The 26827-nt window shown below is 48.6% G+C and overlaps 1 protein-coding gene across 1 annotated transcript; it reads left to right on the top strand.

Moving 5' to 3' along the window:
- Window positions 1-5484: 5484 nt before the first annotated feature.
- Il5ra (interleukin 5 receptor subunit alpha) lies at window positions 5485-26827 on the top strand. The gene is made up of 10 exons (XM_005330957.4): window positions 5485-5570; window positions 6807-6952; window positions 7796-7934; window positions 8522-8675; window positions 8753-8940; window positions 10109-10254; window positions 12479-12617; window positions 22962-23058; window positions 24027-24111; window positions 25871-26827. Exons 1-10 carry the CDS (start codon window positions 5498-5500, stop codon window positions 25955-25957), a joined length of 1254 nt encoding a protein of 417 aa, XP_005331014.2. The 5' UTR covers window positions 5485-5497; the 3' UTR covers window positions 25958-26827.

Here is a 26827-nt window from a genome sequence, read left to right on the forward strand (position 1 = left end):
GCTCCGGAGGGACCCCGTGCACCCCCTCCTCATCATTGCATGGTGGGGAGGGAGGTTACAAAAAAAAGGTGAAAAGTTGCAATTTGTAAAGGTAGGGAGATCTTCTCAAAAAAAACTTTTGTCAGTCAAGACAGAATTAACAACGAGGCTTCAAACTTGCATCCATCCGGCAGGGGCTGGCCGGCCAGAGAGAGCACTTTTCTTTTTGACTTTACGAATGGATTAAGTAAGAAATGGGCTAATGCATGCCGGGCTCAGTCCTATTAAAATAACACTCACAGTTTTGTTAAAAATTTATATAAATAGGACACATCTGTTTTGCCACGGCTCCAGATCGATACTGGATGGGATGGATGAAAACTACAATACACATGCAGCTAAGATTTCTTAGAAAATATATGAGTCTAGAAAATAGAGTGTCATAATGTATCTTGGTTGAGGAAGTTTCAGAGCTCATCTGAAAAGTTGCAAATTAAGAACCAATTACAATAGGGGACTAGTGTTACCGTATGTAACCAAAGGCATTTTTGCATTTTTGTTTCTGCTGAAGGTTTTTTTGATTTCCAAGACAGTTTGTGTCTAAAGTGTTCAAAAAGTTGCTGATATCTCTGTTTCTCTCTCTCTCGTCTCTCTCTCTCTCTCTCTCTCTCTCTCTCTCTCTCTCTCTCTCTCTCTCTCTCCTCTCTCGGCTTTATGTTCACTTAATTATTTACCCCAAAGCAAAGAATATATATATTTCCAGATCCAAGACACAAAATAAGAAGGAGGGAGGAAGGAGATAGGAAAGGAAAAATCAGACTCTTTGAATACTCCACGGGTCTAAAATTCATTTAATGAATGAAAACTGACCGTGCTTCATAGTTATATCCTGCAGAATGCATTCAATACTCCATTTAAATGAAATATACTGAACATTTCATGACCGGGTATGATCTCTAGATTGCTACTCCATGTGATGACTTCCCCTTTCATTGTTATTGGAAAAAAAAAATCAATCTATGTAGCTGTTAAAAGTTTGCATTTCAAAATCAAGTCACCTGATTGGTTTACACTACCACTGAAAGGCTGCACGGGGAGATTTTTAGGCCAGGGTCCCAGAGGACTGGGCTTGCTCCAGGCTCCCTGTTCTGCACCACCCCCTGACCTTGCTGATCCCCCTGTTTGATTTCAGCACCTATGTCCTGCCTTGTCACAGCTGGGTATTGATTTGCCTCTGCTCTACCCACCTGGACATCTGCCCCACGCCTGGGTCGGCCACCATGAACGTGACCCACGGGGTCCTTGGTTTCTGCTGTCTGTACTGGCTTTGAGGAGAGTGTCGGTGCACAGGTACGCTCAGGGATGTGGGAGGATCATGTCTGATGGGGAGCGAACATATTTAACTATCGGGGATATCTGCAGCAAATTGGCCAGACCTTCAGGGTGGCGGTACCATCTCCATCTGGATAGAGGGCTGTGTGTGTGTGCCCACAGTTGGAACCCATGAGTGGTACTTTAGGACTATTTCAGAAAACCAATCAGAGGCTCAGTAGGGGTGAAACAATACACAACCCCAAATTGGCTGAACAATCCTTGTTAGGCATTTATATTTTTAGGAATGTGCTTTTGGTTTCTTGCATTCTCTCTTTTTCTCCTAAAAAAAAAAAAAAAGGGTTTTATTTCTAACTGCACGTTGCAGGATAAAAGAGGAAGTTAACTCTTTAAAGAGCTCCAACAGAGCACAGATCCTCTCTTTTCAATTTCTGCCATGAGGTGGAGCCTCGAATTTGATGTCACTACAGCTAACTCAAAAAAAAAAAAAAAAAAAAAGTTCTAAAAATGGGCCTCAACCACCACTTTGGTTGTCAAATACATGCTCTGGGCAGAACATCAATCAATTATGAAAAGGGGGGGAAAAAAGAGAGAGAGGGGAAAGATTTTTGTGACCCTGAACTTCAGTAGAATTGGACGGATTTCTCAAGAATCCCGGGGAAGTCCACCCCCGCCCCCCCCCCCATGGTTAACACTTGACTCAACTTTCTAGAAACATCTGTCCTGAAAGAGATGGTGCCCCTGTTTTCTTTCACCTTTCATGGCCCACCGGAAGCTCAGTTCTCAGAGAGCACTCGAGGAATCCTAGGTTGACTCAACCCCACGTCCCAGGAACAAGTAGCCCCTGATCCGTCCTCGAGATCCAGTGCGTGTTCCCGAGTGACCACAGGTGGGCAGCTGGGCCCTCCTTCCTTCCGGGCAGCTTGAAGCCTATCATGCTGATGTCCTGGTTTTCTGTTGGACCTTCATGGGCCACCAGGAGAAGAGGGACTATTGTCATTTGGAGACGGTAGATGGGTGCCTACAAATGCAGCTGGTGAATTGGCTCTATTCTTGCACCCTGGAGAGGACAGGGTATTTTTGGATTAAAGAGAGATCTGAGCTTCTGTCCCTCCACCCCCAACCCAGCCACTGTCAGCAAGAATGACTGCTCTTCAGGGGGCCAGAAGTTTTAAGGGGCCACCGCTGGGGGTGCTTCCAAAGAACAGAGAATCAGCAAGACTCAAGAAAACGGGGTGCGTGGGGGGGTCCGAGGCTGAATCTCCAGGAATGCTGAGCCTGAAACCCATCTGTGCACCCAAAATTGCTCTTCTTGGTCACCTTTAGACTCTTACGTGAGTACATTGTGTAGCAAAGGGGACAACTGATTTTCTCTCCCGGGTACTATTCTATTTGAATAGAAAACATCCCCAAGAGATAGCAAAAAAAAAAAAAAAAAAAAAAATCTGTTTCTGGCCAAAAGTTGACCTTCAAAAAAATTTCGAATGATCAAATTTGGAAAAAAAAAAAAAAAACAACCAGTTCTGATTTCTGCAGCTACGTAGGACTATATGGCCCATTCTAAGGGAGAGTTCTTGCTTATGTAAAATATTCAATCATCTCCCCCACTGAGAAGTTCAACAGTTTTGTTATTGACTTCGACAACTTAATTTGCAAAAGATGAACCAATGTTCATTATTTTTAGAACGTCTGGTTCTAACATCTCTCTTACTTGGTAACAGTCACTAGGCGAGGGGCGGTGGGGGTGTTAATTTTGCAATTTTTTTTTTCCCTGATCTGAAATTCCTATTGATGAAATGAGTGCAGTTAGATGGTAGTTGATATCATTTCAGGAAATGCGGACATCTTAAGACATCACTTTTGCAGTCTCAAGAGGAAGCTCTCTTGGTTGTTGAGAAGGATATTTTATCTTTTCTGCTCAGGCTCCGAAGATTGCTAACACTTCCCTTTAACTCATTGAAAATACTCACTGGTTGGAAATTTGAAAGAAAAATGTGAAAATGTCTGGATTTTTTTGTTTTGTCACTGCTGTGGGTTCCAAACGTCTTTCACTAGTTGGAATTGTCAGAGAAAAAGAAACAAGATGATTATTTCTATCGAAATGGGCATGATTCCGATTAGCAATACTTAAGTTGATTTGGAAAAAAAAAAAAAAGGACTTTATGGTTTCGATGCTGTTTCTTTCCTAACACGGTGACCTTTGCCCTTAGTAACTTCAGTAGGAATAGCAATAACTTCAGCAGCCACTTAGCTAAGAAAAAAAGCAATGAAGAGTTTTGTGCTATTTGCTGAACTTAACTGTTTACTCAGGATCTCTCCTTTGGTTCCACTGGAATTATATTTGGAAAATATCAAGCTATTAAAATAAAACTGTAAACAGAAAACTATACGTCATTCTAATTAGTAATATAGAGTGGACACAGTGTAGGGTTTTTTTGTGTTTTGTTTTGTTTTTTGATCTTGGAAGATTCCAGATGGGGCCCAAGTTCTTTGCTGAGCCATGGCTTGTTCTTTGGCAAATTTTCAGACTCATTTCCTTCGATGGTTGGAATGATCTCTATGCACTGAATCACTGGGGACTGTGTGGCCGCAGGGAGGACGGCTCTGGGAGAATTGCACGTGGCTCGTACTTACAGTGCAGCTCCCAGGAGAAATATCTGTGCAGAGAGAAGCTAGAGATTTATTTTCTTTAAGAGTTTTTTTTTTTTTAATTTTCTAATTAGTTTATACATGACAGTAGAATGCACTTTGACACATCTTACATAAATGGAGCATAATTTCTCATTCTTCTGGGTGCCCATGTAGTAGAATCACACCAGTTGTGTGGTCATACGTGCACAGAGAGAGATAATGTCAGATCCATTCTCTGTCCTTCCTACCTCCACGACCCCTCCCCTCCCTTCACTCCCCTCTGTCTAATCCAAAGTACCTCTATTCTTCCCTAGCCCCCACCCCTTTGTGGGAATTAGCATCCGTGTATCATTTGGCCTTTGTTTTTTTGGGATTGGCCTGATTTCACTTAGCATGATTTTCTCCAGGTCCATCCATTTAACGTCAAATGCCATGATGTCATTCTTTAAGGCTGAGCAATATTCCTTTACAGGGTATAGGTACTAAATATTTTTTATCCGTTCATCTGCTGAAGGGCCCCCAGGTTGGTTCCACAGTTTAGCTTTTGTAAATTGAGCTGCTATAAACATTGATGTGGCTGTGTCCCTATAGTATGATGATTTTTAACTCCTTTGGGTATAAACCAAGGAGTTGGATAGCTGGGTCCAATGGTGGTTCCATTCCAAGTTTTCTAAGGAATCTCCATGCTGCTTTCCAGAGTGGTTGTACCAATTTGCAGTCCCACCAGCAGCGTATGAGTGTGCCTTTCCCCCACATCCTCACCAACATTTATGGTTGCTTGTATTCTTGAAGAGCTTTCTAGTGGAAAGTTCCCCAAGAGAGATGCTTCTCTCTGCTATTTGCGCCGTGAAATAGGATGCTAAGTTTTTTTCTGCTTTTTCACACTGAGCGATGGTGACTTTTCCCACTGTGAATTCACTCTCATGGTCCACTTGTTTCAAGTAGGTAGAAATATTGCCAGAGGTGGGAGCCAGGGTCTGATGCATGATAAACACCCACTCTACCACCCAGTTACAACCCCTAACCTGCGGATTGTATTTAAATAGTCCTGGTAATGTTTTATGTCTGCTGTCGACGGTGCCTAACACATTTTTTTGTTGTTGTTGGGAGACCTGGTCCCAACGTATAAGTCTAACATATTGTATTCCTAGCATGTAACAGATGGATGTCACAGCCGGGCATGGTGATGTGCCCCTGTAATCCCAGGGGCTTGGGAGGCTGAGGCAGGAGGATCACAAGTTCAAAGCCAGCCTCAGCAACTTAGCGAGGCCCTGAGCAACTCAGTGAGACCCTGTCTCTAAATCAACTATTTAAAAAGGCTGAGGATGTGGCTCAGTGGTTAGGCACCCCTGGGTTCCATCCCTTGTACCATTAAATAAATAAAAGGATCTATGTCACAAATGCTTGTTAAATGGCCAGATGCCCACATCTTGCTTTAGAAAGGGGCTTTCCGTTTTTCTCAGAAATGCCAGCAAGATGATCTCAATTGTCCCCTTGCTCTTTGCAAGATGATCTCAATTGTCCCCTTGCTCTCTGCAGGATCCGACTGACCGTCATGGTCCCTGTACTCCTGGTTCTTTGGGGAGCCACGGTGATACCACCCGCCGACTTACTTCCTGACCCAAAGCGTAAGGACCTTGGATTCAACCTAGTCCACCCTAGAAGGGGTAGCACGGTTTCCCCCTGAGCAAACCAACAGTTAGGACATTTTATATGTATCTTTAAATATGGGGTGGGTGCAGAGTGCTGGAAGTCTCCTGGGGTCTATGGAAAATCCCCACACGTCAGGGAGCAAAAGAGGACTCGGTAGCAGCGTAAACAGTATTGGCCTAATTCTGGTTAAAGAAAAAAAAAAAGTTAAAAAGTCGTATCAATGCATGCCCAGAAAAAAAAAATCATATAGTGACTGCATCATGTTAATGTCCTTCTTCACGGTAGGATGGCAGATTTTTAAAGAAATATTTTTTAGAGGTCGATGGACACAATAACTTTTTATTTATTTGTTTACGGGACACTGTGGATCGAACCCAGGGCCTCACACATGCTAGGTCTACAGTGCTCTACCTCTGAGTCACCACCCCAGCCCTTAATGGCATTCTTCATGGTAGAATTGTAGGATATTTTTTTTCTTTTTTCTTTCTCTTTTTCTTTTTAATTTGTTCATGTTTACAAAACTGATGAGCAGGTACTGATTTGATTTTGTAATTAAATGGACTTTTTTTTTTTTTTAAAGCAAAGTCAAAGTGTGGTTCATGAAGCGGGTAAAAAAAAAGCTGTTTTCTATAAATGCCTAAGAAAGCAGGGTCACCAGTACTTTGGGCCATGACTCATAGTAGGAAATGAACGCATCAGGAATCTTTATACATCACGAATCACACGGACACATACCTCAGTACCTTTATGTAATGGCAACAAGAGATTTGCAAAGAAGCTGTTCTTCTTTTCACAGGTGACGCACGCACCCTGTTATTTTCTATTCTGGTATTTTTCGATTCTATGTTTCTTCCACATCATTGAAAACATGCTGGTCACAACCCAATAAATTGTGATTGCGGCCCATTAATAGAGAATGGCTCTCAGTTTGAAAACTACGGTTACAATAAATGATGTTGAAAAATATTCATATTTCCATAAAAAAAACCACATCCATGGTATAGATAGACACTTGGGAAAAGTAAAAAAAAAAAAAAAAAAAATAAGAGAATGAGTTGGAAACAGTTTTAAAGAAGCATCTTCTGAAATTATTCCGGCATTGAACACCTTCACATCCATGAGCAAAATAGTACAGTAAAACGTTTTTAAATACTTGAAAGTGCTGTTTGTGCACCACAAAACATCGTGTTGCTTTTTAATTTTTTCCATAGTGTCCCTCCTCCCGCCTGTGAATTTCACCATCAGAGTCACGGGTTTAGCCCAAGTCCTTTTAAGCTGGGAACCAAATCCTGACCAAGAGCCCAGGGACGCTCACCTGGAATACCATGTGAAGATCCACGCCCCACAAGACGATGACGTAAATATCCCTTCTAAGGGCAGCTGTTATTATGTAGAGTAAATGTTTCTTTGGGCTGCATTTTTTTTAATCAAATGAAATTTTAAGCAAAAAAAAAAAAAAAAAAAAAAAGACAATGACCACAGGTAGAATGGAGTAGATAACGGTTTGATGCTTTTTTTCTACAATGGCATAAAGAACAGAAGACAGTAAGTAGCCTTGCAACTGGGCAGAAGTCAGCTCTTTGCAAATACTAAGTTTCAAAGTCAAACAAATCAAGTTCAAAGCCCCCTCATCTATACCCTATTGTTGTCCCTGGAGCCTCAGGATGACTTTTGTGCTCATGGAAACCACCTGCAATACCTGCTGTGTCCCAAAGTCCCATGAAGGCAGAAACAGTGTGTTCTTTAACTATTTTGCAGCCAATATGGAATTCCAGAGAATTTCCTGTTACTTCTTCTGCAGGGCAGAGGGACACTAGAGATAGGAGTCAAAGGGAACCTCAACCTTAAGCTCAATTAAACCTTAATTTTTGTAATATTTTGTTCGGTTTTATGAGAGGAATATGTTCATGGGCCACCGAGCAATTAGGTTATTAGAATGGATTGCCAGCCTCAGCAACAGCGAGGCCTAAGCCACTCAGTGAGACCCTGCCTCTAAATAAAATACAAAATAGGGCTGGGGATGGGGCTCAGGGGTCGAGTGCCCCTGGGTTCCATCCCTGGAACCTACCCACCCCAATTTTTTTTTCCTAACAAAACTATTTCAGTCTATTTTATCTATGCTCCATTTGAAAAGTGGAAGAAGAGGCATCCTGCATAAGAAGTCATTGTTTCAAAGGCTACTTGTGGATTTTATTTCCAGTTTGAAACCGGGAGCACGGAGAGCACCTGCGTGGCCCCCCTCCACGAAGGCTTTTCGGCAAGCGTTCGAACCATCCTGCAGGAAGGGCACGCCCCCCTGGCCAGCAGTTGGGTCTCTGCAGAACTCCAAGCCCCACCAGGTAAGGGAAGCTCCTCAAAGTCCAGTGTCATTCCGAACTTTGCAAAACGGGGAAACAGAAAAACTAACAGTGATTTGCTTTTCTGTAGTCAGTCACCAGTTCCTGGGAGGAGTCTTCCAAGGCATGCACACCCTAACGGGGGCTGTGGTCACTTCTTATTGCCAATTCCACCTGTGCATAATATATAGTTGAAATAGATATGCAGTACATCTTTTTTTTGGTACCAGGGATTGAACTCAGGGGCACTCGACCACTGAGCCCCATCCCCAGCCCTGTTTTGCATTTGATTTAGAGACAGGGTCTCACTGAGTTGCTCAGGGCCTCGCTTTTGCGGAGGCTGGCTTTGAACTCGCGATCCTCCTGCCTCAGCCTCCCGAGTTGCTGACATGACAGGTGTGCACCACGGCGCCCAGGCATTAGGCCCCTGGACTCTATGCCTCTAGTTTCGCTAGGAAGTCAGCTCTTTGCAAATATTAAGTTTCTATAAATAGGTGACAAGACACGTGCCATCGCTAAGGTTTCCAAAGAGGTCCAAGATTCAAAAGCAACAGCAGCCACGTTGTTTTGTTCTATTTCCGACCACCCAGGGTCTCCCGGAACCTCAGTCTCGAATTTAACTTGTGCCACCAGCACGACAATGGCAGGTGGTGGCCACCGGAGGCCACACCGAGTTTCTCTCCACTGCACCTGGCTGTCGGGCGAGGAGGCCCCCCCAGACACGCAGTACTTCCTCTACTACAGGTGAGTCCCTGTTTTTAGCCCATGCAGATGGGTCACCCCCTCTGGGCCTTAGGAAACTCACGAGCCTTCCACTGTAGGTATGGCTCTTGGACCGAGGAGTGTCAGGAATACCGCAAAGACCCCACCAGCAGAAATACCGCCTGCTGGGTCCCAAGGTCGTCCATCAGCAGCAAGGGGCACGGCTGGCTGGCGGTCCACGTTAACGGCACCAGCAGGACAGCTGCCATCAGACCCTTTGATCAGCTGTTTGGGGTGCAAGCCATCGGTAAGACAGACTCCGCCCAGCGTGGCCCACATCACTGCATTGCAGGGTCTCAGCGCTGCACAGGGTGGGACTACGTTTGGGCTGCTGATGGGGGCAGGTGGCTCAGTGGGAGCACTGCTGCAGATTTGGGTTGCATGAGTTTTGTGCTATGGGGACCGGCCCTGGATGTTGGAGGATGTCTGGCCACATCCCCAGACACTGCTCAGGAGATGCTGCCCATACCCGTCTTGGAGATGAGGATCAGGTCCTTGTTTTCCTGGTGTTGAAGAGGAAACGTTCCCAAGCTTAGAAAGTGAGTTTTATTTAAGAAAGAGACAGGCACAGCTGAGAGAAGGGACCCCAGAGCTGGGGGTCCAGGGAACTGGGCATGTCTTGCTCTTTGACAGACCCCAGAACCCCCCACCGTCTCGGGCTCCTCCATGTAGGTGCCCAAGGGCAGGCGGGGACAGGAGCACAGGAGGAGCCCTGAGCTATCCACTGAGCAGCAGCAGTGGGAGCCCAGAGTTTAGCCGTTAGCAACCCATCATTGTCGTTCCTTTTAGAACCCGGAATTGAACCCAGGGGCGCTGAACCACTGAGCCACCTCCCCAGCCCTTTTTATTTTTTTATGGTGAGACAGGGTCTTGCTAAGTGGCTTAGGACACCTCACCCAGTTGCTGAGGCTGGCTTTGAACTTGAGATCCTCCTGCCTCAGCCTCCCGAGCTGTTGGGATCACAGGCATCCGGCCATCCATGCAATTCTGTCAGCCGCAATCTCTACGGTTCACAAGAAGGGTCTCTTTCACACCACTACAATACAGGAGTCCTAAGGAAGTCACCAGCTTCCTGTGGCTTGAGATGAGCTGATTCAGATCTAATGATAAACTAGGCACAGTGGTACACGCCTGTCATCCCAGTATTTGGGAGGCTGAGGCAGGAGGATCGCAAGTTCAAAGCCAGCCTCAGCAAAAGTGAGGTGCTAAGCAGCTCAGTGAGACCCTGCCTCTAAATAAAATGCAAAATAGGGCTGGGGACGTGGCTCAGGGGTCGAGTGCCCCTGAGTTCAGTCCCCACACAAAAAAGAAAGATCTACTGGTAAATCTTGAATGCCTGGAGAGGTGTGGGTGGATTGGAGTTAATTGGCCCTGATGACCAACTCAATGTCACTGACCTCTCCTTCTCTAACCAGCTCGAGCGAATCCGCCCACCAACGTCACAGCCCAGATCCAGGGAACGCGTCTCTCCATCCGATGGGACAAACCCATTTCCGCCTTTCCGCAGCACTGCTTTGATTACGAAGTGAAGATACACAACACAAAGAAGAATTACTTGCAGGTAATTCCCCAGAGGGCCCCAAAAGTCCATGACAAATATTCATTTTATAAACATTGAACAATTTTTTTTTTTTTTTTCTCCATTGACTGCTCTGGTTATAGCTGGGTGCGAACAAGGTCAACTACCTCTGCCCAGGTGTTATGGAAATCAACCAAACCATACAGACCTTTTGTTCTGCTCAGGGATGAAAACAATCCCAGGGGTCAGATGAAACCTCATGGGTACTGGTGGAGGGAAAATGTAAAATGTCGCGGCTCTGGTTGAAAACAGGAACCTCAGTGTTCCAAGGCCTACAGCCACGTTCAAGGCTGTGTTAGATCCCACCTCAGCCCAAAGCTACAGGCGACCCAGGTGCCATGGATGGATGAGAACACACCCAAGATGTGGTGTGTACCCACAGTGGAAGGTGTCACTCAGCCTGGGTTTATTTACTTGTTAATTGTTATTTTTTGGGCACTGGGGATTGAACCCAGGGGTGCTTGACCACTGAGCCACATCCTGGCCCTTTTTAATATTTATTTAGAGGCAGAGTCTCACCAAGTTGCTTAGCGTCTTGCTAAGTTGCTGAGGCTGGCATTGAACTTGGGATCCTCCTGCCTCAGCCTCCTGAGCTGCTCATAGGCTTACACGTGGATGGACTGTCAGGACATGGTGCTCAGGGAATGAGCTAGTAGGAGAAAGACGAAGAACTGTGTGATGCCACTCACAGGAAACACCCAGAGTGCTCAAGGTCTCAGAACAAACCAGAGCTATTGCTCATGATTCAACCTGAGCTTGTTCACGGAGCTACATCCCGGCCCAGAGGGCCAGTTTTGAAAGATGAGAAGCACAGGAAGATGGGCTGTATTTAAAACTGCTGATCGGTACACTTAAAAATGCAGCGGATGGTCAATTTCATATTGAATGTGTTTTACCGCAGTTTTAAAAAAACACATACAGGGTACAGTGGCATGTGCCGGTCATTTGGGCTACTTGAGAGGCTGAGGCAGGAGGATCGCAACTTTGAGGCCAGCCTAGGCAACGCAAGTCGATCCCATCTCAGAAAAATAATAAAATAAAAATAAAAAACCTCCCACTTCATTAAACTGCCAACATTTCTTGAGGATAGATTACGTGTCAAGCTTTATAATTTTATCTTATCCTCACAATAACTCTTGGGTAACGACCATTCCCTTTGGAGTGGCAAGAGCTGGAAAAAGACACAGTCTTGCTCACAGTCACCGAGCTAGAGCAGAACACAGGGGCGGCAGGCTTCCAACACGTGTCTCACTGATAAGAGAAAAAGTAAATGCAGAGCAATGTGATCTCATCAATATATATATTTTTTGTGGGGTGCCAGGGATTGAACACTGAGCCCCATCCCCAGCCTTATTTTGCATTTTATTTAGAGACAGGGTCTCACTGAGTTGCTTAGCACCTTGCTTTTGCCGAGCCTCTCCTGCCTGCAAATTTTTGTTTGGTAAATGGTGAGAGGCTTTGCAGGCCATTCATTTTTCTACCAAAATCACTCAGAATTAAAGCGGCCACCGCGTCAACAGATGGGTAAGGCTGCTTCCCATACGGCTTTATCTGTGGACTCGGAGATTTCCATTTCACGTGGTTTTCATGTATCATGAAACAAGACTCTTCTTTGGAGATTTTCCAGCCACCGAAAAATACCTAAGCCACTGAGTGAGGTGGTTGCACACCTGTAAGCCCAGTGGGTTTGGGAGCCCGAAGCTAGAGAATGGGAAGTTCAAGGCCAGTCTCTGCAAATTACCAAGACCCTAAAGCGACGTAGGGAGACCCTGTCTCAACATCAAAAATTTTGAAAAATGCTGGGATATGGCTGGGGTTGCCTATCACCTCTGGGTTCCACCCACTGTACTAAACCCCCTCTCCACAAAAACCCCAAAACGTAGCAGGTCACAGTTTGTAGGTCATTCAAAATCAGGTGGCAGATGAGTTTGCAGGTACCAGGACGCACAGCCCTTGTGACAGTGTTCAGGACGCAGAGGGAGAAGGCCAGGGATCCTCTTCACACTGGTAGAGGCTCCTCTGGTCTTTGCATCGGAAACATCAATTGGGCCCCTACGGGAGCGCCTGACCCTTCATGGGTGGCCAGATGTCTTTGAGCGACTTCCTAGACACTGGTCACTATTTCTACAGGAACCCCTCCAGCTGGTCGTCGACCTACCTTATGGGTTTTGAGATTCATACAAGGACTTTTCCCCCCCCCATTTAGATGGAAAAGATCACGACCAACGTGTTCGTCTCCGCCATTGACCATCTCTCCAAGTACTCCATTCAAGTGAGGGCGGCCGTGAGCCCCGCCTGCAGGACAGCCGGGCTCTGGAGTGAGTGGACTCCTCCTATCTATGTGGGTGAGTCTCCGAGAACCTGGGGGGTGGGGGTTCTTGGAACGGTTTTGCGTCTCTGCTGGGTCACATCTCCCGTGACTCCACCGCTGCTTTTCCAGCAAGCCAGCCAAGCCTGGGTGTCCACCCGGTCCCCAGAGCAAGCCCTTCTCGTGAGTCCTACCTGTTGTTGTCTTGCTTGGAAGCCTCTGTTCCTCCTTCTCTCCAAAGGCTTGAACTTTTTCCGCTAAGTGTAGATCTACAAGCTGCTCAAAGGAAAAAGAGCTCCACTGCCTTTTATGTAGCTTACCCCAAGTTCAGTGTCCTGCAGAAAAAAAAAAAAACTTAGTACCATATGACGGGTCAGAATATCAGGGATGACACTGCACCTATCGTATTCAGATTCCGATGGCTTTCTATGCATTCATTCATGGGTTCCGTTCTGCGCAATTTCAGCACATGTTGAGCTGCAAGTGTCAATATGTATCTTTACAGAGATCCAAAGTGTATCATTAGTCAGGATACAGGACAGCGCATTACTAGGATTCCTGATGCTGTTCCCCCATCCCCATTTTTCTTTGGTCCTGAGGATGAAACTCAGGGGTGCTTACTCACTGAGTCACATCCCCAGCCCTTGTTCCTCCCCGCCCCCCCAGCACTTTTTTTATATTTTATCCGGGCGCAGAGTTTCACCAAGTTGCTAAGTGCATCATTAACTTGCTGAGGCTGGCCTCCAACTTTCCATCCTCCTGCCTCAGCCTCCAGACTCACTGTGATTCAGGTGCATGCCCCTGGGAGAGGCTCCTCTTGCCAATTTTATCACGGCACCCAATCTCTCTGTCTCCCTCCACCTTTCCCAGCAACCACTCATCTGCTCTCCAGCACTGTGATGTTCCCATACCTAATGCTGAATTTATAATGCAGTTCCTTTTCTTCAAAAATGACTCTGAAATGGAGTGATCTTCAGAAAAATCTAGATCCCTCCCTGAGCCTCCTTCTCTCTCCTGGACAGAAGATCTGAATCTCTGGGTATTTCTTGAGCACCTGTGTTGCTCTGCGGTGGTTTGGGTTTTATGGTCAAATTGGCTAGTTTGTTTGGCAAGTAAAATGACCCCCTTATGTGTTAGTGGGGTCTTTGAAAGGTCACGGGCGTTAGATGGTGGCTGTGCATGAAGGGCACATTTTCCCAGGCCCTCCCTGGGAACACAGGCCAGTTAAAGAAGCAGCTATTAGGTCTCGAGTGCCTGTCAGAACCACGCAGCCTGGACAGGCAGATGAACCTGGTCGGGGGTCTACGGGAGCGGAGAGGGTAGAAAGAACCCAGGAGTCCACCACTGAACGCCGGGGTTGAACACCCAGCCTCCGCACACACCGGGGCCTCGTATCCCTGGACACACTCGTCTCTCTGCGGGACAACAGGAAGCAACTCCAACCTGTCTGCCTCCCGGGGTTTTGTGAAATACAGCAACCATAGCAGGCCACAGGTATGGGAGGTCATTTGCCAGACACTGTGCTAAATGACTCTCTTGCATGATCTCAATTAATTCCCTGCACCGACCTATTTTGCAAGAAAGTTTAGGTCACTTGCAAGTGGCAGGAAGAAATGGGGCTCAGCCCTAGGCTGGTGCAAGCACCCCATCTCTTAGCCCCCTGGTGTGGAGTGTCAATATCCTGCAAGGCGCCAGGTGCTGTAGAAATGAAAGACCTGTGTAAGAGATCTTGGTTACCCCTCCACCCTGACGCCCCCAGAATCTGCTCCGTATTTCATTCACTTCCACTAGAGAGTGGATCTTGAGGCCGTGACCCATTAGACCCTGAGAATGTGAGTCAGACCCGAGGCCTATCAGGTGGACTTCCACAGAAGACCAGGCAAGAGGAACACTGTTTGGAGTCAGGGGAGCCTGGATCCCCTAAAAATGGTGCAGTGCGCAACACACGTGGCCTCACGTGGTGACCCTGACAACACTAGAGGGCTGGGAGAGCAAGCAGGAGCCTTCCGGAGGAGAGGGAACTGAAAGCGGGGTAAGAGGAACTGAGAACACACCACGTCACCTGCTGCAGGGTTCTGCTGAGCCTGAGCACCCCCCTCTCCGTGCCCCCAGGTTGACCTACCTACGCCGACCCCAGCGCACAAGGGACTTCCCTCCACCCTGCTTCGTGCGCCCAGATAAAAAAACTCACTGTGGGCCCCGAAAGAGAAACCCACAGAAGAGCCACGCCTCAGCACCGCTTTTGAGCAAGATGATTCATGCCTGGGGTGGGGGGCTTCATTTTCATTCCTCGAATTCACAAGGTCTCCATTTTTAAAGTGTTTTCTGCGACTTCCCAAGGGCACCAAGCTCGGTGGCCCCCGATGATATTTCTAAGCACCTTCCTAACACCCCCACGTGGGCTGTTGCAGACAGACAGACAGACGTGAGCTCCTTCCCCAGCCCTCTTCGATTTTGTTTCGAATGCCGCCCAAGGAACTTCAAAGCACCATGCTAGAGACCAAGGTCAAGGCGCTGGCTAAGAAACCACTTCGGCTTTGGGAAGGGGTGCGATGTGAAGCTACGGTCCCGGCTGACCAGAGCGTGGGCCATCTAGGTGTTAGCCGGACCTCTGCCCATGTCCAGCTCTCCCGCCCAAGTTAGCAGGGACCAAAGATAATACAGAGAAGCAGGTGCTCAGAGGCTGCCTAGGTACAGTGTTCAGGAGGATTTTAAAAACATTATTAGTTGTTCAAAACATTACAAAGCTCTTGACATATCATTTTTCATACATTCGATTCGAGTGGGTTATGAACTCCCATTTTTGCCCCGTATACAGATTGCAGAATCACATGGGTTACACATCCACGTTTTTACAAATTGCCATGTTAGTGACTGTTGTATTCTGCTGCCTTTCCTATCCCCTACTATCCCCCCTCCCCTCCTCTCCCCTCCCCTCTTCTCTCTCTACCCCCTCTACTGTAATTAATTTCTCCCCCTTGTATTATTTTTCCCTTTCCCCTCACTTCCTCTTGTATGTAATTTTGTATAACCCTGAGGGTCTCCTTCCATCTTCCATGCAATTTCCCTTTTCTCTCCCTTTCCCTCCCACCTCTCATCCCTCTTTAATGTTAATCTTCTTCTCCTGCTCTTCCTCCCTGCTCTGTTCTTAGTTGCCCTCCTTATATCAAAGAAGACATTTGGTATTTGCTTTTTAGGGATTGGCTAGCTTTACTTAGCATAATCTGCTCTAGTGCCATCCATTTCCCTGCAAATGCCATGATATCGGCAGTTTTTAATGCTGAGTAATACTCCATGGTGTATAAATGCCACATTTTTTTAATCCATTCATCTATTGAAGGGCATCTGGGTTGGTTCCACAGCCTTGCTATTGTGAATTGTGCTGCTATGAACATCGATGTGGCAGTGTCCCTGTAGTACGCTCTTGAATGTAGATCAGAGGGCATGGAGATCTCCTGCCACTGAGGCAGGGGACCCAGTGGGGACTCTGCCCCTCCAACCTAACCCCTCTTGGCCTGTGTCCTCAGCTGTGAGTCACAGAGCTCACTTTAAGCTGGTTTTGAATTTGTCCCTCACTGGCCACTTTAGGGCCCTCTTGCCAATACGGCCTAGGCGACAGCTGGCTAGTGCAGATCTCAGCTCATTACGGGTCCCCGCCCCCCACCCCCCACCCCCAGGTGTCCCTCTTGGACGGGTGGCATCTCACCCATTTCACCGACGGCCGCCCCCTTCATGAAGACGAGGGGAGACCCTCTCAGCCCCAGGGGCGTTCTCACGTGGTCCTGGGGTCACCTGCTGTGACTTTTCCAGCAGTGTCTTGCCACTGTGTCGATGCAGAGGTCCCCGGGTCTTATGGAAGGTGTAGCGTTTGCAGAATTTTGGGGAGAAAGGCCAGGAGGAGGCCAAGAGGGGCCCTCCTGTCCCGGGTCCCTTCGGCTTCCCCTCTCCTGTTGGCACCACAGAGTGACAACTGCAGAGGCAAGGGCTGGTGCGGATTAGCAGGGGCGGGGGACGTGGACGGCAGCTCCAGGACCCGGGTGCCAGGCACAGGAAAGCCGAGGAGATGTATTTGATGGCCTCTCCGGGGACTCTGGGTTTTGCAAGTGGGGGATGTCGGCTGGGCTGGGTCTGGTGAGGCCACTGCCTTTCCCCAGGCTCCTGCGGTTTCCAGGCTGGGTAGACCCCCGCCTGGTGGCCCCACCATTTGTTCCCTGCAGTGGGAGTGTGTGGGGGGGCTACCTGTGATTTTTTTTTTTTTTGGTACTAAGGTGGAACCCAGGGGTGCTTAACCACGGAGCCCCCTCCACAGCCCTTTATCATATTTTATTCAGAGACAGGGTCTTGCTGAGTTGCTTGGGGCCTCACTAAGTTGCTGAGGCTGGCTCTGAACCCTGGATCCTCCCAGCTCTTGATCGGCTCAGCCTCCGTCCTGCCAAGCAGCAGGGCCAAGTTCCTGGACCTCTTCCGGCTCCTCTGACCCACCTGTTCCTCTCCAGTTCTCCTCCCGCCTTCATTTGAATGCAGATCCCTGCAGGATAAGGCCATTCTGGCCTCCTGCCCGCTGTGCGTTTTTGCTGAGGATTCTGACAACACTCCGATTTGAGTCATGCTCCGAGGATCTGGAGATCGTCACCTTGAGGCCTGAGTGCTGACTCCACGTCATCCCCATTAGGAGGCTCCTGAATGGGCATCGAGCACCTACTACGTGCGCTCCGTGCCAAGCCCTTTACACACATCCCCCCCATCTCCATTTTGCAAAGTGGGAGATAGACCGTCACCCTGCTCGGCCACCTCCAAAGCAAGAGGTGGAACCCGGAGGGAGCCCCTGCGCTTTGCTGTCACTTTGGTTTGATGACCGACCCCTGTAGCCCCCTTTGGGGGCTGGCAGAGGCGATGCAGCAGCTGATCCCACAGGGAAGGGAGCTGCGGGTTCTGGACCTGCAGAAGGTGTGCGGCCCTTGCTGCCGGGAGGCCTTTGCTTGCAGAGAAAGAAGCTGCCCCAAGCACAGCCTTCCTGGGGGGTAGCTCAGACTCACAGGGCCTCTCCAGCCCTTTGTAAAGGCCCCAGCCTCCAGTCCCTATGGCTTTTCCAGTTTTCCCTTCACCTGAGCCATTTCTCCAGGTGAACGGGACTGTGTGCCTTTTGAGGATGGTGACCTCCACCCTCTGCTCACTCATGCTGTCTTTTTGTGGGGCTCGGGCTGGGGCCCGTGCTGCACTGGAGAGTCCAGGCACCTGGAGGTCAGCTTGTGCCTTTGACCTGCACTGGGAACCTGGGATCTCCAGAGAGCCACCACAGCTTGGCCCTTCCACCAGGGAAAGCTGGTTGAACCTGGCATCCTGGATGAGCACATTGGAGTTCTGTCCATGACTCAGCCCTCTTGGGGCCTTCTGGACGTCTCCAGAACCAAGTGAGCAAGAGGGACTTGCAGGGCGAGAGGGGCTGCAGCGTCCAGTCACAAGGGGCTTCACCAGGTCCCGCACCAGCCAGGGGCAGAGCTGGCACACATTGGTCCCACCCTGGGGACTTCCTGGCCCCTGGATGCCATCCTACCCCATATCCACCCCCCAGGCCACAGAACAATAGAATTTCCACCCGTTGGATCATCTGCAAAGTTGAGATGTCAAAAATACAGGAGATGAAGGTCCCCAGAAACCAGACAGCTGGGTTCCCCAGATGCTCTAAGTTGGCCACCACGTGTGCAGAGTGTCCAGGAACCAAGTGGTCCATCCCGAGGGCTGCTGCCCCTCAGGACAGGCTGTGCGACCCCCTCTTTCTGGAACGCATCTTGACACCAACACAAGGCACTGCCCGGCGACTTTTTAAAAGGAAGCATCCGTGGCTGCGACTTCAGCGGTGGGCAGGGTATCGTCTCCTCCCGTTAGAGAGAAGATTCAAGCTACCTGGAAATTGTGAACAGTCCCGGGACTGGATCCAGGAACGTGGGCATGAAATATTTCTTAAAAAAAAAAATACTCCAAGGCCCAAGACTCCGAAATTCCAAGTAAGGACGTGAGATGTAGGATAGAGAGAAACACTGGATCCTCAAGGAGACACCCACAAGCCACTGAGATGAAGAAAACTTAGCTGCCTGCCCATCTGGGCTTGGGCCCTTGTAAATGGAGGAAAATAGGCAAATGCAGGGAAAATGGGTGTGGAGTTGTGCAGCTCCATCCTGAACCCACCTCCTGTCCTGCCCCTGATAGAGCCCTTTGATCAATACGGGGTGCCCAGCCCGAACCAGGGCCGCTCACTCTCGAGACAGTGCGGATTCTCCCCTCCATGGGCATCAGCCTTCCTAAATGAACCTGTCTGTGCCTTCGTGTGGCTTGCACAGAAATTCTCCTCTGTCACTCAGGTCAAGAACCCTGCTGGCATCGAGTTGAGCTCCCTGTCCCCTCTGGGAATTCCCTGGACCCTTCTCTGCAGACATCTATTCTCTCGTGACATGTTTGAAGGGCTCTTCCAACTCTTAGGCTGCAGAAATCCTTCATCCTCATATCATCCAGCATAGCTCTACCATTGGTGGGGCCTGCTCTCCTTATTCTCCCTCAGCAACACCATAAGACGTGCCCAGTTCATTTATTTATAGTTAACTCACTTATTTATAGCCCCTGGCTCTCGATTCTTTGTGCATTAGGAAGTAACTGGGAATTAGCAGGTGACTGACAAGTTAAGATGGCGAGTGCTCTTCCCTGCACTCACTGTACCTGCCAACATATTTGGTCTTTGCAAGGAAGCTCACCTGGTTGTGTGCTTGGTTGTGTCCTTTCTCGGCTGCATGTGAGTAGACCCTGCCGGAGTCAGGCCAGCGGCCATAACCCCCTTGCCAAACTCTCCCCCAAGCCCTGCAGCATGGCACCTTAACGTGCATGGATAACATTGTTTTTTTCTGATGGAATGAAATGAAATCGGGGGCCTCGATCTTTTTTGCTAATAACGGGAGAATCTTTGCTTATCAAAGGGAGAGCTGAACTCAATAACCAGAGGGTGGTTTAACTGAAAAGATCTTTGTAATCATGCTCACAAAACAACGGTGCTATTATCAGGACTTGACATATCGGGCTACTGGGTGTTACACAATGTGAGCCGCAAACATGGCCGTGTGTGTGTGTGTGTGTGTGTGTGTGTGTGTGTGTGCGTGTGTGAGCCTGATAATATTTACAACACTGCTTCTTCTTTCTATGGCACCCCGGCTTTCTCTGTCCGCTGAACCTAGTTGTAAACAGGTACCTTTCTTCTTGATTGGCAGACTCGGTACAGGACTCGCATCCGCGCTGACGAGTCCAGCATCTCTGGATAGACTCATTAGGGTTCTTGCCTGATGAGGAAAGAGAGGGGGATGGTTTATGTTGAGGGAACAAGGTGGAAGCCGAATTCCTTTTTTTCAGACAAGAAGAGTGGGACGTGGAGTGAGACAGTATCGAAGGGGATGCTGTCAATTCACCCCCGTTTGCTCTTTAGCTATGAGCAAGTGTGGTCAAGGTCGGCTTCACCGGGGCGCTTCATCTGCAGAAGTGAATCCTACCACTGATGAGCATGGGTGAGATTTGGAAAAATAAAAGGTCATGCCCCTCCGAGGGTGTCCTCCCTAATTTTAAAAACCAAGGCTAATGCGCACAGAACATTTCAAAATGAAAGCTTTTTTTTCCCCCCCAACAGGATTGCTAATTTGTTCTAAGTAGTTACACTTGACAGCAGAATGCATTTTGACACATTGTATACACATGGAGCATAACTTCTCATTCCTCTGGCTGTACATGGTACCGAGTTATACCAGTCGTGTGATCATGTGTATGTAGGGTAATAACCTCTGTCTCATCCCACCATCCTTCCCACCCCCACCGCCCCACCCCTCCCCTGACTCCCCTCCACACAATCCAGTCTTCCTTTATTCTTTCCTACCCTATTTTTTTTTTTTTGATGCAAACTTGGGTTGGGCTGTTCTCAGCTTTGCAAAAACACTCAAGTGCATTTCATCTATGGGAGGTTTTATTTTATTTATTTATTTATTTTTTGGGGGGTATCAGGGATTGAACTCAGGGGCACTCGATCACTGAGCCCCATCCCCAGCCTTATGTCATATTTTATTGAGAGACAGGGTCTCACTGAGTTGCTTAGCGCCTCGATTTTGCTGAGGCTGGCTTTGAACTCTCCATCCTCCTGCCTCAGCCTCCTGAGCCGCTGGGAGGACAGGCGTGTGCCACCAAACCTGGTTTATGGGCACTTTTTGATCTAGACCTGGAACTGTGCATCCTGGCAGGGTTAGGATGAAAGGCCTGGGAGAAGACTTATTAAAAGATAAGATAAAAGATAATAGTTGCAAATATCCAGGGGTCACGGGATGAGCGGAGAGGGCCAGCCGAAATTACAAAAGGGGGAGAAGGAACATTTGGGTAGCAGAACCCACAGTCGTGTTTCAAGGAGGACTCGACCTTTGACAGCCTGAAAACCAGAAAGGAGGTTAGGAAGACAGGACTTGGGAGAAAAAAATCCAAGAATCCTTTGGCTTTGGCTTTGAAGACATCACCAGGGATTGCATGGGGCAGATGAAGCAGCTCAAATCCTTTAGTCTAGAAACTCGGGCTGGGAGAGGAAGGAAGAAGGCATTTGATGCTAGGTTTGAGGAGGTGGCCAAGCCAAACCACGGCTTCTTCAAGACAGGACCTCTGTGAATATCCGAAAGCAGAAGGTAAAGAGATCAGAGCTTTGGGGAAGTACAAGAGGAACCTCAATTGGAGTCCCCAGAAACCCTCAAAGCAAGAGATGAGGTGGAGAGGAGTCACGGGCGCCCCATCTAAAGACACTTCTCCCTCTTGGTTCTTGATTTTTTTTTTTCTTTTTGTTTTTCTTTCTGGTTTTCAGTCATCTGGGGTTTGGGGAAGTCTTCGTCTATTTACACAGCCTGGAACTCTCCGCCTGTATACGCATTTCGCATTTTATAGACCAAGTCAAGGGCAAACTGAGGATTGGAGGCTTCTTCTCCCCGGGCACTCGGAACCCCACCACACCTGGGCTCAGGTGTCCCGATATCCTGTGCTGTGATTGACCTCCTGCAGTTTTTCCCCACCTGTTCTCTTCACCACTGTGTCCCAGGACCTTGGACAGTGCCCCAAACATCTAAGGAGGCTCCTAAATCCTTGTTCAATGGATGGATGGATGATGAAGGAGAGGTCGTTGCTGCAGAAAGCAACCTGCTGTGTTCAGGGACCTAACTCAGGTTTTATAGAGGTATTTTAGCAACCATACACACCCCTCTGCCTGCCTTTGTTTTTGTACTGAGAATTGAACCCAGGGCTGCTCCACGGCTGAGCTGTGCATATGCCCAGTCTTTTTTTTTTTTTTTTTTTTTCCCTAAGACAGAATCTTGCTAAGTCACTGAGACTGGCCTCAAATTCACAATCCTCCTTCCTCAGTCCCTTAGCCACAGGTGTGCACCACCCACCACATCGACTAAGGACATCGCTTCTTTAAATACCACTTAGTGAATGGCCTTGGGTTTTTCTTGAACGCATTCCCAGTACCTTACCAAAAAAAAAAAAAAAAAATGATACACATACCCCAAAGCTATCATTGAAACCCCCAAGTGTCTGTCCCTGGAGTGTGGATTAGGAACACATTTAGATGGAGACTGAGATGCATGCCGAATGCTTACTGCAGGGACCAATGGTCCTTTCCATCTACTTTCCTATCTGTGAAGTGGGAATATGGGTAAAGGAGGGTTTGGGGGGAATCTAGATCATAAAGTACTTAACAGCCGAGTCTGAGATCACTGTGTCAACTACAAATATGTTCTCCTTCCTCCGTCCACAAGTTCAATTTTCAACTTTGTAAAAAATGCTTTTACAGGGCTGGGGATGTGGCTCAAGCGGTAGCGCGCTCGCCTGGCATGCGTGCAGCCCGGGTTCGATCCTCAGCACCACATACCAACAAAGATGTTGTGTCCGCCGAGAACTAAAAAATAAATATTAAAAATTCTCTCTCTCTCTCTCTCTCCTCTCTCACTCCCTCTTTAAAAAAAATGCTTTTTACAATTAGTTTGCTAATTGTGAACTATTTTTGTGCTTTTCCATCAAAAAAAATCTGACTTCTCCAGTGGATGGGCTCCAGGTGCAGGCGGATGGGACTCCGAAAGTCCTTGCCAAATGAATCAATAATGCATTGCGATTGAAAGTGGCCTCACTGCTATGTCATTCCATTTCACCCTCTTGGCCACTGTAGGACTATGATCATCTCAGTCTCAGGAAGGCGAAGCCACCTGCCCAGCGTTACCCACCACTTGCCACTCACACCCCAGCCTCCTGATGCCCCAAGCCTCAACCTTCCTCCTATCTACCTCTGATCCCTAACTCGGATCTTTCTCTCTTTTACCCCAACCAGGAAGCGAGGCGCGAAAGCCACTGATGGAGTGGCTGCTCATCCTGCTCACAGTGATTGCCTGCTTCGCCGTGTTGATCTGCCCGCTGCTCTGCAGGATGTAGGTCTTCTGTCTCTGCATCCATTGGACACAGGGTGCTTCTTATCAGGACAAATTGATAGCATTTTTTCTTTGTTTCTGGGTGGCCTTTATGAGGTTAGTGGAAACCAAATAGATAGCGAGACGCATCGGCAGGCCTGGCTCAGACGCTGGACAGAACACCTCGTGGCCCTTGGCCACTGCCCACGCTCTTAAATTCCTCAGTGACCTCCTCATTTCTGTGAAGCTTTTGACCTTGGTCTTGTAGCCTTTCCATTCAGTGCTAACTTTCCATTCAGTGCTTTTTTTTTTTTTTTTTGCTTTGGGTCTTTAATAACCCACCCAGTCCCAAATTTTCAATTCGGCAATGAAATCAACACAGGTGCAATGAAACAGAGTGGAAACCATGCTCATATATGTAGATTCAAATGCTCTCACCAATCACCTATTACTTTTCTCCAAGGAATGGAGCTCTAAATACCTACCATTTCTATGCCATAAGCCTCAACGGTGAAGTGCTCCCTTCCATCACCTGGCCCCGAGGGGCTGGTGGCTGTTAGGTCCAACACAGATCCTGGAAATGCCATGCAGACCCTGCAGCTTGCAAATGGCCCCAGACCCCTCTGCATCCCTGGTAGCACTCTGTACGATAAAGTGCCCTTCCGAGGCTCCATGACATGTTCTGTCTCAGCCCTTTCGTAACTCGGAAAATGAACTTCACGTGAAACAGCTTTACTGTCCTAAATGTCCTATCCACATGGCGTCTCTGGGCTGGGGGGGGGGGCAGGTGAATGGCAGTCACAGGAAGAGAAAAACAAGCAAGCCATGTCCGGGCGTGAGCACCACACCATGCCCGCCCTGGATCAGCAAAGGTTTTGAGTTAATCCATCACCCAGTCCTGGGACTGACGAGGTCAGCTCTCAGAGTACACATGGAGGGACAAGAGAGACGCCCGTGCTCACCGGCTCCTTCCTTTTTTCTGTTTTCAGATGTCACTTGTGGGCCAGGTTGTTTCCACCTGTTCCAGCCCCGAAAAGTCACATCAAAGATCTCCTGGTGACCGCTCACTGTGAGGTAAGGCTGAAGGTCCCGAGAGGCATCGGGAGCGCAGGGGGTGCTGGCCCTGGGGAAGCTGAGCTCTGGACTTTCCCTATGATAAGGCAGGGGTCTGCCCCGGGAGGCGGGGGGACGGTCACTGCAGTGGTCTTGTTTGGCTGATTCGGGTTGGACATGTTCACTGCTGTCTCAGTAAGGTCCCACCCCATGGTGAGCGCCCTGGCCTGCCCGGGCAAGCTCTGTACCGCTGAGCCACAGCCTCGGCCCATGATCTTCAGTTCAGCACCTCCTTCCCCAGGTGAAGTGTCTTGGCATCTTGGTGGTGAATCACGTTTCTATTACACTGCTGCACTCTATCTTTGATTTCGTTGATCTCCCTGTCTGTTTTCAAGAGGAGAGAGAGAGAGAGAAAGAGAGAGAGAGAATGGTGTGGTCTGGTGCGATCAGCCCTGTGGCCTAGATTCCCAACCACAGTGCTCATGGGGCTGGCCACAGCTGAATGACACGCGGCAGGGACCCAACCCCTATCTCCAAAGGCAAAAGCCCTCTGACCTACTCTTGGGGCCTCTGCTGTAAGAACAAGGGGACCCACCAATGTTACTGGCAGCGACCACCCACAAGGGACCGGCTAGTGAGAAGGGAACCCTCAACTTTCAATTCTGCTGCTGTCCCCCAGCGTCCACGGGGGATTTGCTCCAAGGCTCACTGTGGATTGCAGAAGCCACAGATGTTCAAATCCTTTATATAAAAGGGGGCGGTATTTGCACAGAACCTCTGTGCATCCTTTCCAGTCTAATGCCTGACCTTGTGCAACTGCTGGGTAGGAAACGGTCTCACTGCGCTCTTCAGGGAGAAACGACAAAGAAAGCCAAGTTCATACAGGTTCAGGACAGACGCAGGTTGTTTTTTTTTTTTTTTTTTTAAATTTTCCTCAAATATTTTTGTTCTGGAGTTGGTTGGACCTGCAGATGCAGGATTCAGGGATTCTAGAGGACCGGCGACGGTAGTGGGCACAGAGCTCGGTTCTGGGTGCCCAACGACTGGGGACTTAGGGGATCTCTGCCAGCTCACAGCTCTGATTAAGCAGGGGCTCGCTCAGACCTCAGAAACAGGAACATTCAAGAGACAGTGAAGCAAGGAGATCAGGTGACCTTACAGGGTGACAAAATCAGGGGGCACTTATTTAAGAAAAAAAAAATAAACTTATGCTGAGCTTTTAATTGATTAGAGTCTGCTTTCTATCTAACCAGAGGGCCATCCACAATTAGAAGGTTCCAGACTTTCCAATTATCTGCATTGTGTTGGAGCCCAAAACTGTGCATAACCAATGTCCAAATCAAGGGGAATATTATAACGGACAGTGGAAGAATATGAGTGATCACAAAGCCAAAGAACATATAGCCATTTTTAAAATACCACATTATGTTACAGAGAAAGAAAGGAATTTGCAAAGCCGCCGGATGGCTGGAGTATATACTGGGTATACACTGCATGCTTAGCAAGGATGAGACCTGGGGTTCAATCCCCAGCACCCAAAATACGGAAAACTGGGCAGCCCTATGACTTAGTCACAAATGTACAGAAAGCTTAATGTTTAGTAAAGGTGCTGAGACAGCGGTGGGTGATGGGTAGGTTTTATTTTTCTCTTCTCCCTACTTTTCTAGTTTCTTCAACATTCACTCTATTTTTATTTTTTAAAATCACTTGAATCATAAAGAGTTTGGAGAGATGAGGTGTTTGCTCAGAGACATCTAAGGACGGACGTTTCCTTTTGCAGAAAGCCGGTTCCAGTGCCACAGAGACGGAAGTCATCAGCTTCGTGGAAGGGCTTGGGTGTGAGGTCTTGGAAAATTCCGTGTTCTGATTTCTTGGAGCCTTCTTAGAAGGACTTGCACCACGTTCTGGGCCATGAGAACAGGGACAGCTGTTTCTTCCGCGAAGACGTGTTCAGCATTTAAGGAGCCCTGAGCAGGGCGGAAAGGGGCGCACGCCTCTGATCCCAGCGGCTTGGGAGGCTGAGGCAGGAGGATCGAGAGTTCAAGGCCAGCCTCGGCAATCAGCGAGACCTCCTCTGAAAATAAAAAGGGGCGGGGATGTGGCTCCGTGGTAGAGCGCCCCGGGGTTCAGTGGCTAGTAGCACAATATATAAATAAATAAAGCATTGGAGTCACCTGGAGGGACATTATAATCCTGAAGACCGGGCTCCACCCTCAGGTCTGAAGGAGGAGGTCTGGGACAGGCTCTGACAATCTGCACTGCCCACCCACCCCCAGGTACCCCTCGTGCTGTGGGTCTTGGGATCACACTCTTGGAGATTCGCTGCCCTGGGTGACTCTGTGCCTCACCCACGTTGAGAGTGGACTTCAGGCCTGTGCACCCAGAAGCACCCAGGAGCCGGACAACCGAAGCCGTGGGGGACCCTCTCTGAACAGGCAGGTGCTGGGACATGAGCTCTGCAGTGCCCGGCCTTCCCCAGGCTGCAGAGAACTGGGACCCCTGGAGGGGCCTGTGAAAGTCCCGGGGCCCTCACTAAAACAGGTGAGTGTCAGACCCGTGGGGTCTCCTACAACCAGACCCCAGCTGTAGCTCCTGTGGTTTTCAGATAAGTGACGTCGTTATCTCTTGCCACCAACGATGTCGTAACCATCCTGGGTCCAGGCCCTCACAGAGGAAGTGGCTGGGGCCTCGCCGGAGGGTACGATTTAGGGGAGACGGGCAAATCAAGGCAGGAAGA

Source organism: Ictidomys tridecemlineatus, chromosome 16, assembly GCF_052094955.1.
Source record: "Ictidomys tridecemlineatus isolate mIctTri1 chromosome 16, mIctTri1.hap1, whole genome shotgun sequence".
In the NCBI taxonomy this organism is placed as follows: Eukaryota; Metazoa; Chordata; class Mammalia; order Rodentia; family Sciuridae; genus Ictidomys; species Ictidomys tridecemlineatus.

Coding starts and splice junctions, on each gene's coding strand:
- Il5ra (XM_005330957.4), top strand. CDS start 5,498: ATGGTCCCTGTACTCCTGGTTCTTTGGGGAGCCACGGTGATACCACCC. Junction 5,571..6,806: donor CTTACTTCCTGACCCAAAGC/GTAAGGACCTTG, acceptor TTTTTTCCATAG/TGTCCCTCCTCCCGCCTGTG. Junction 12,618..22,961: donor GACTCCTCCTATCTATGTGG/GTGAGTCTCCGA, acceptor TACCCCAACCAG/GAAGCGAGGCGCGAAAGCCA.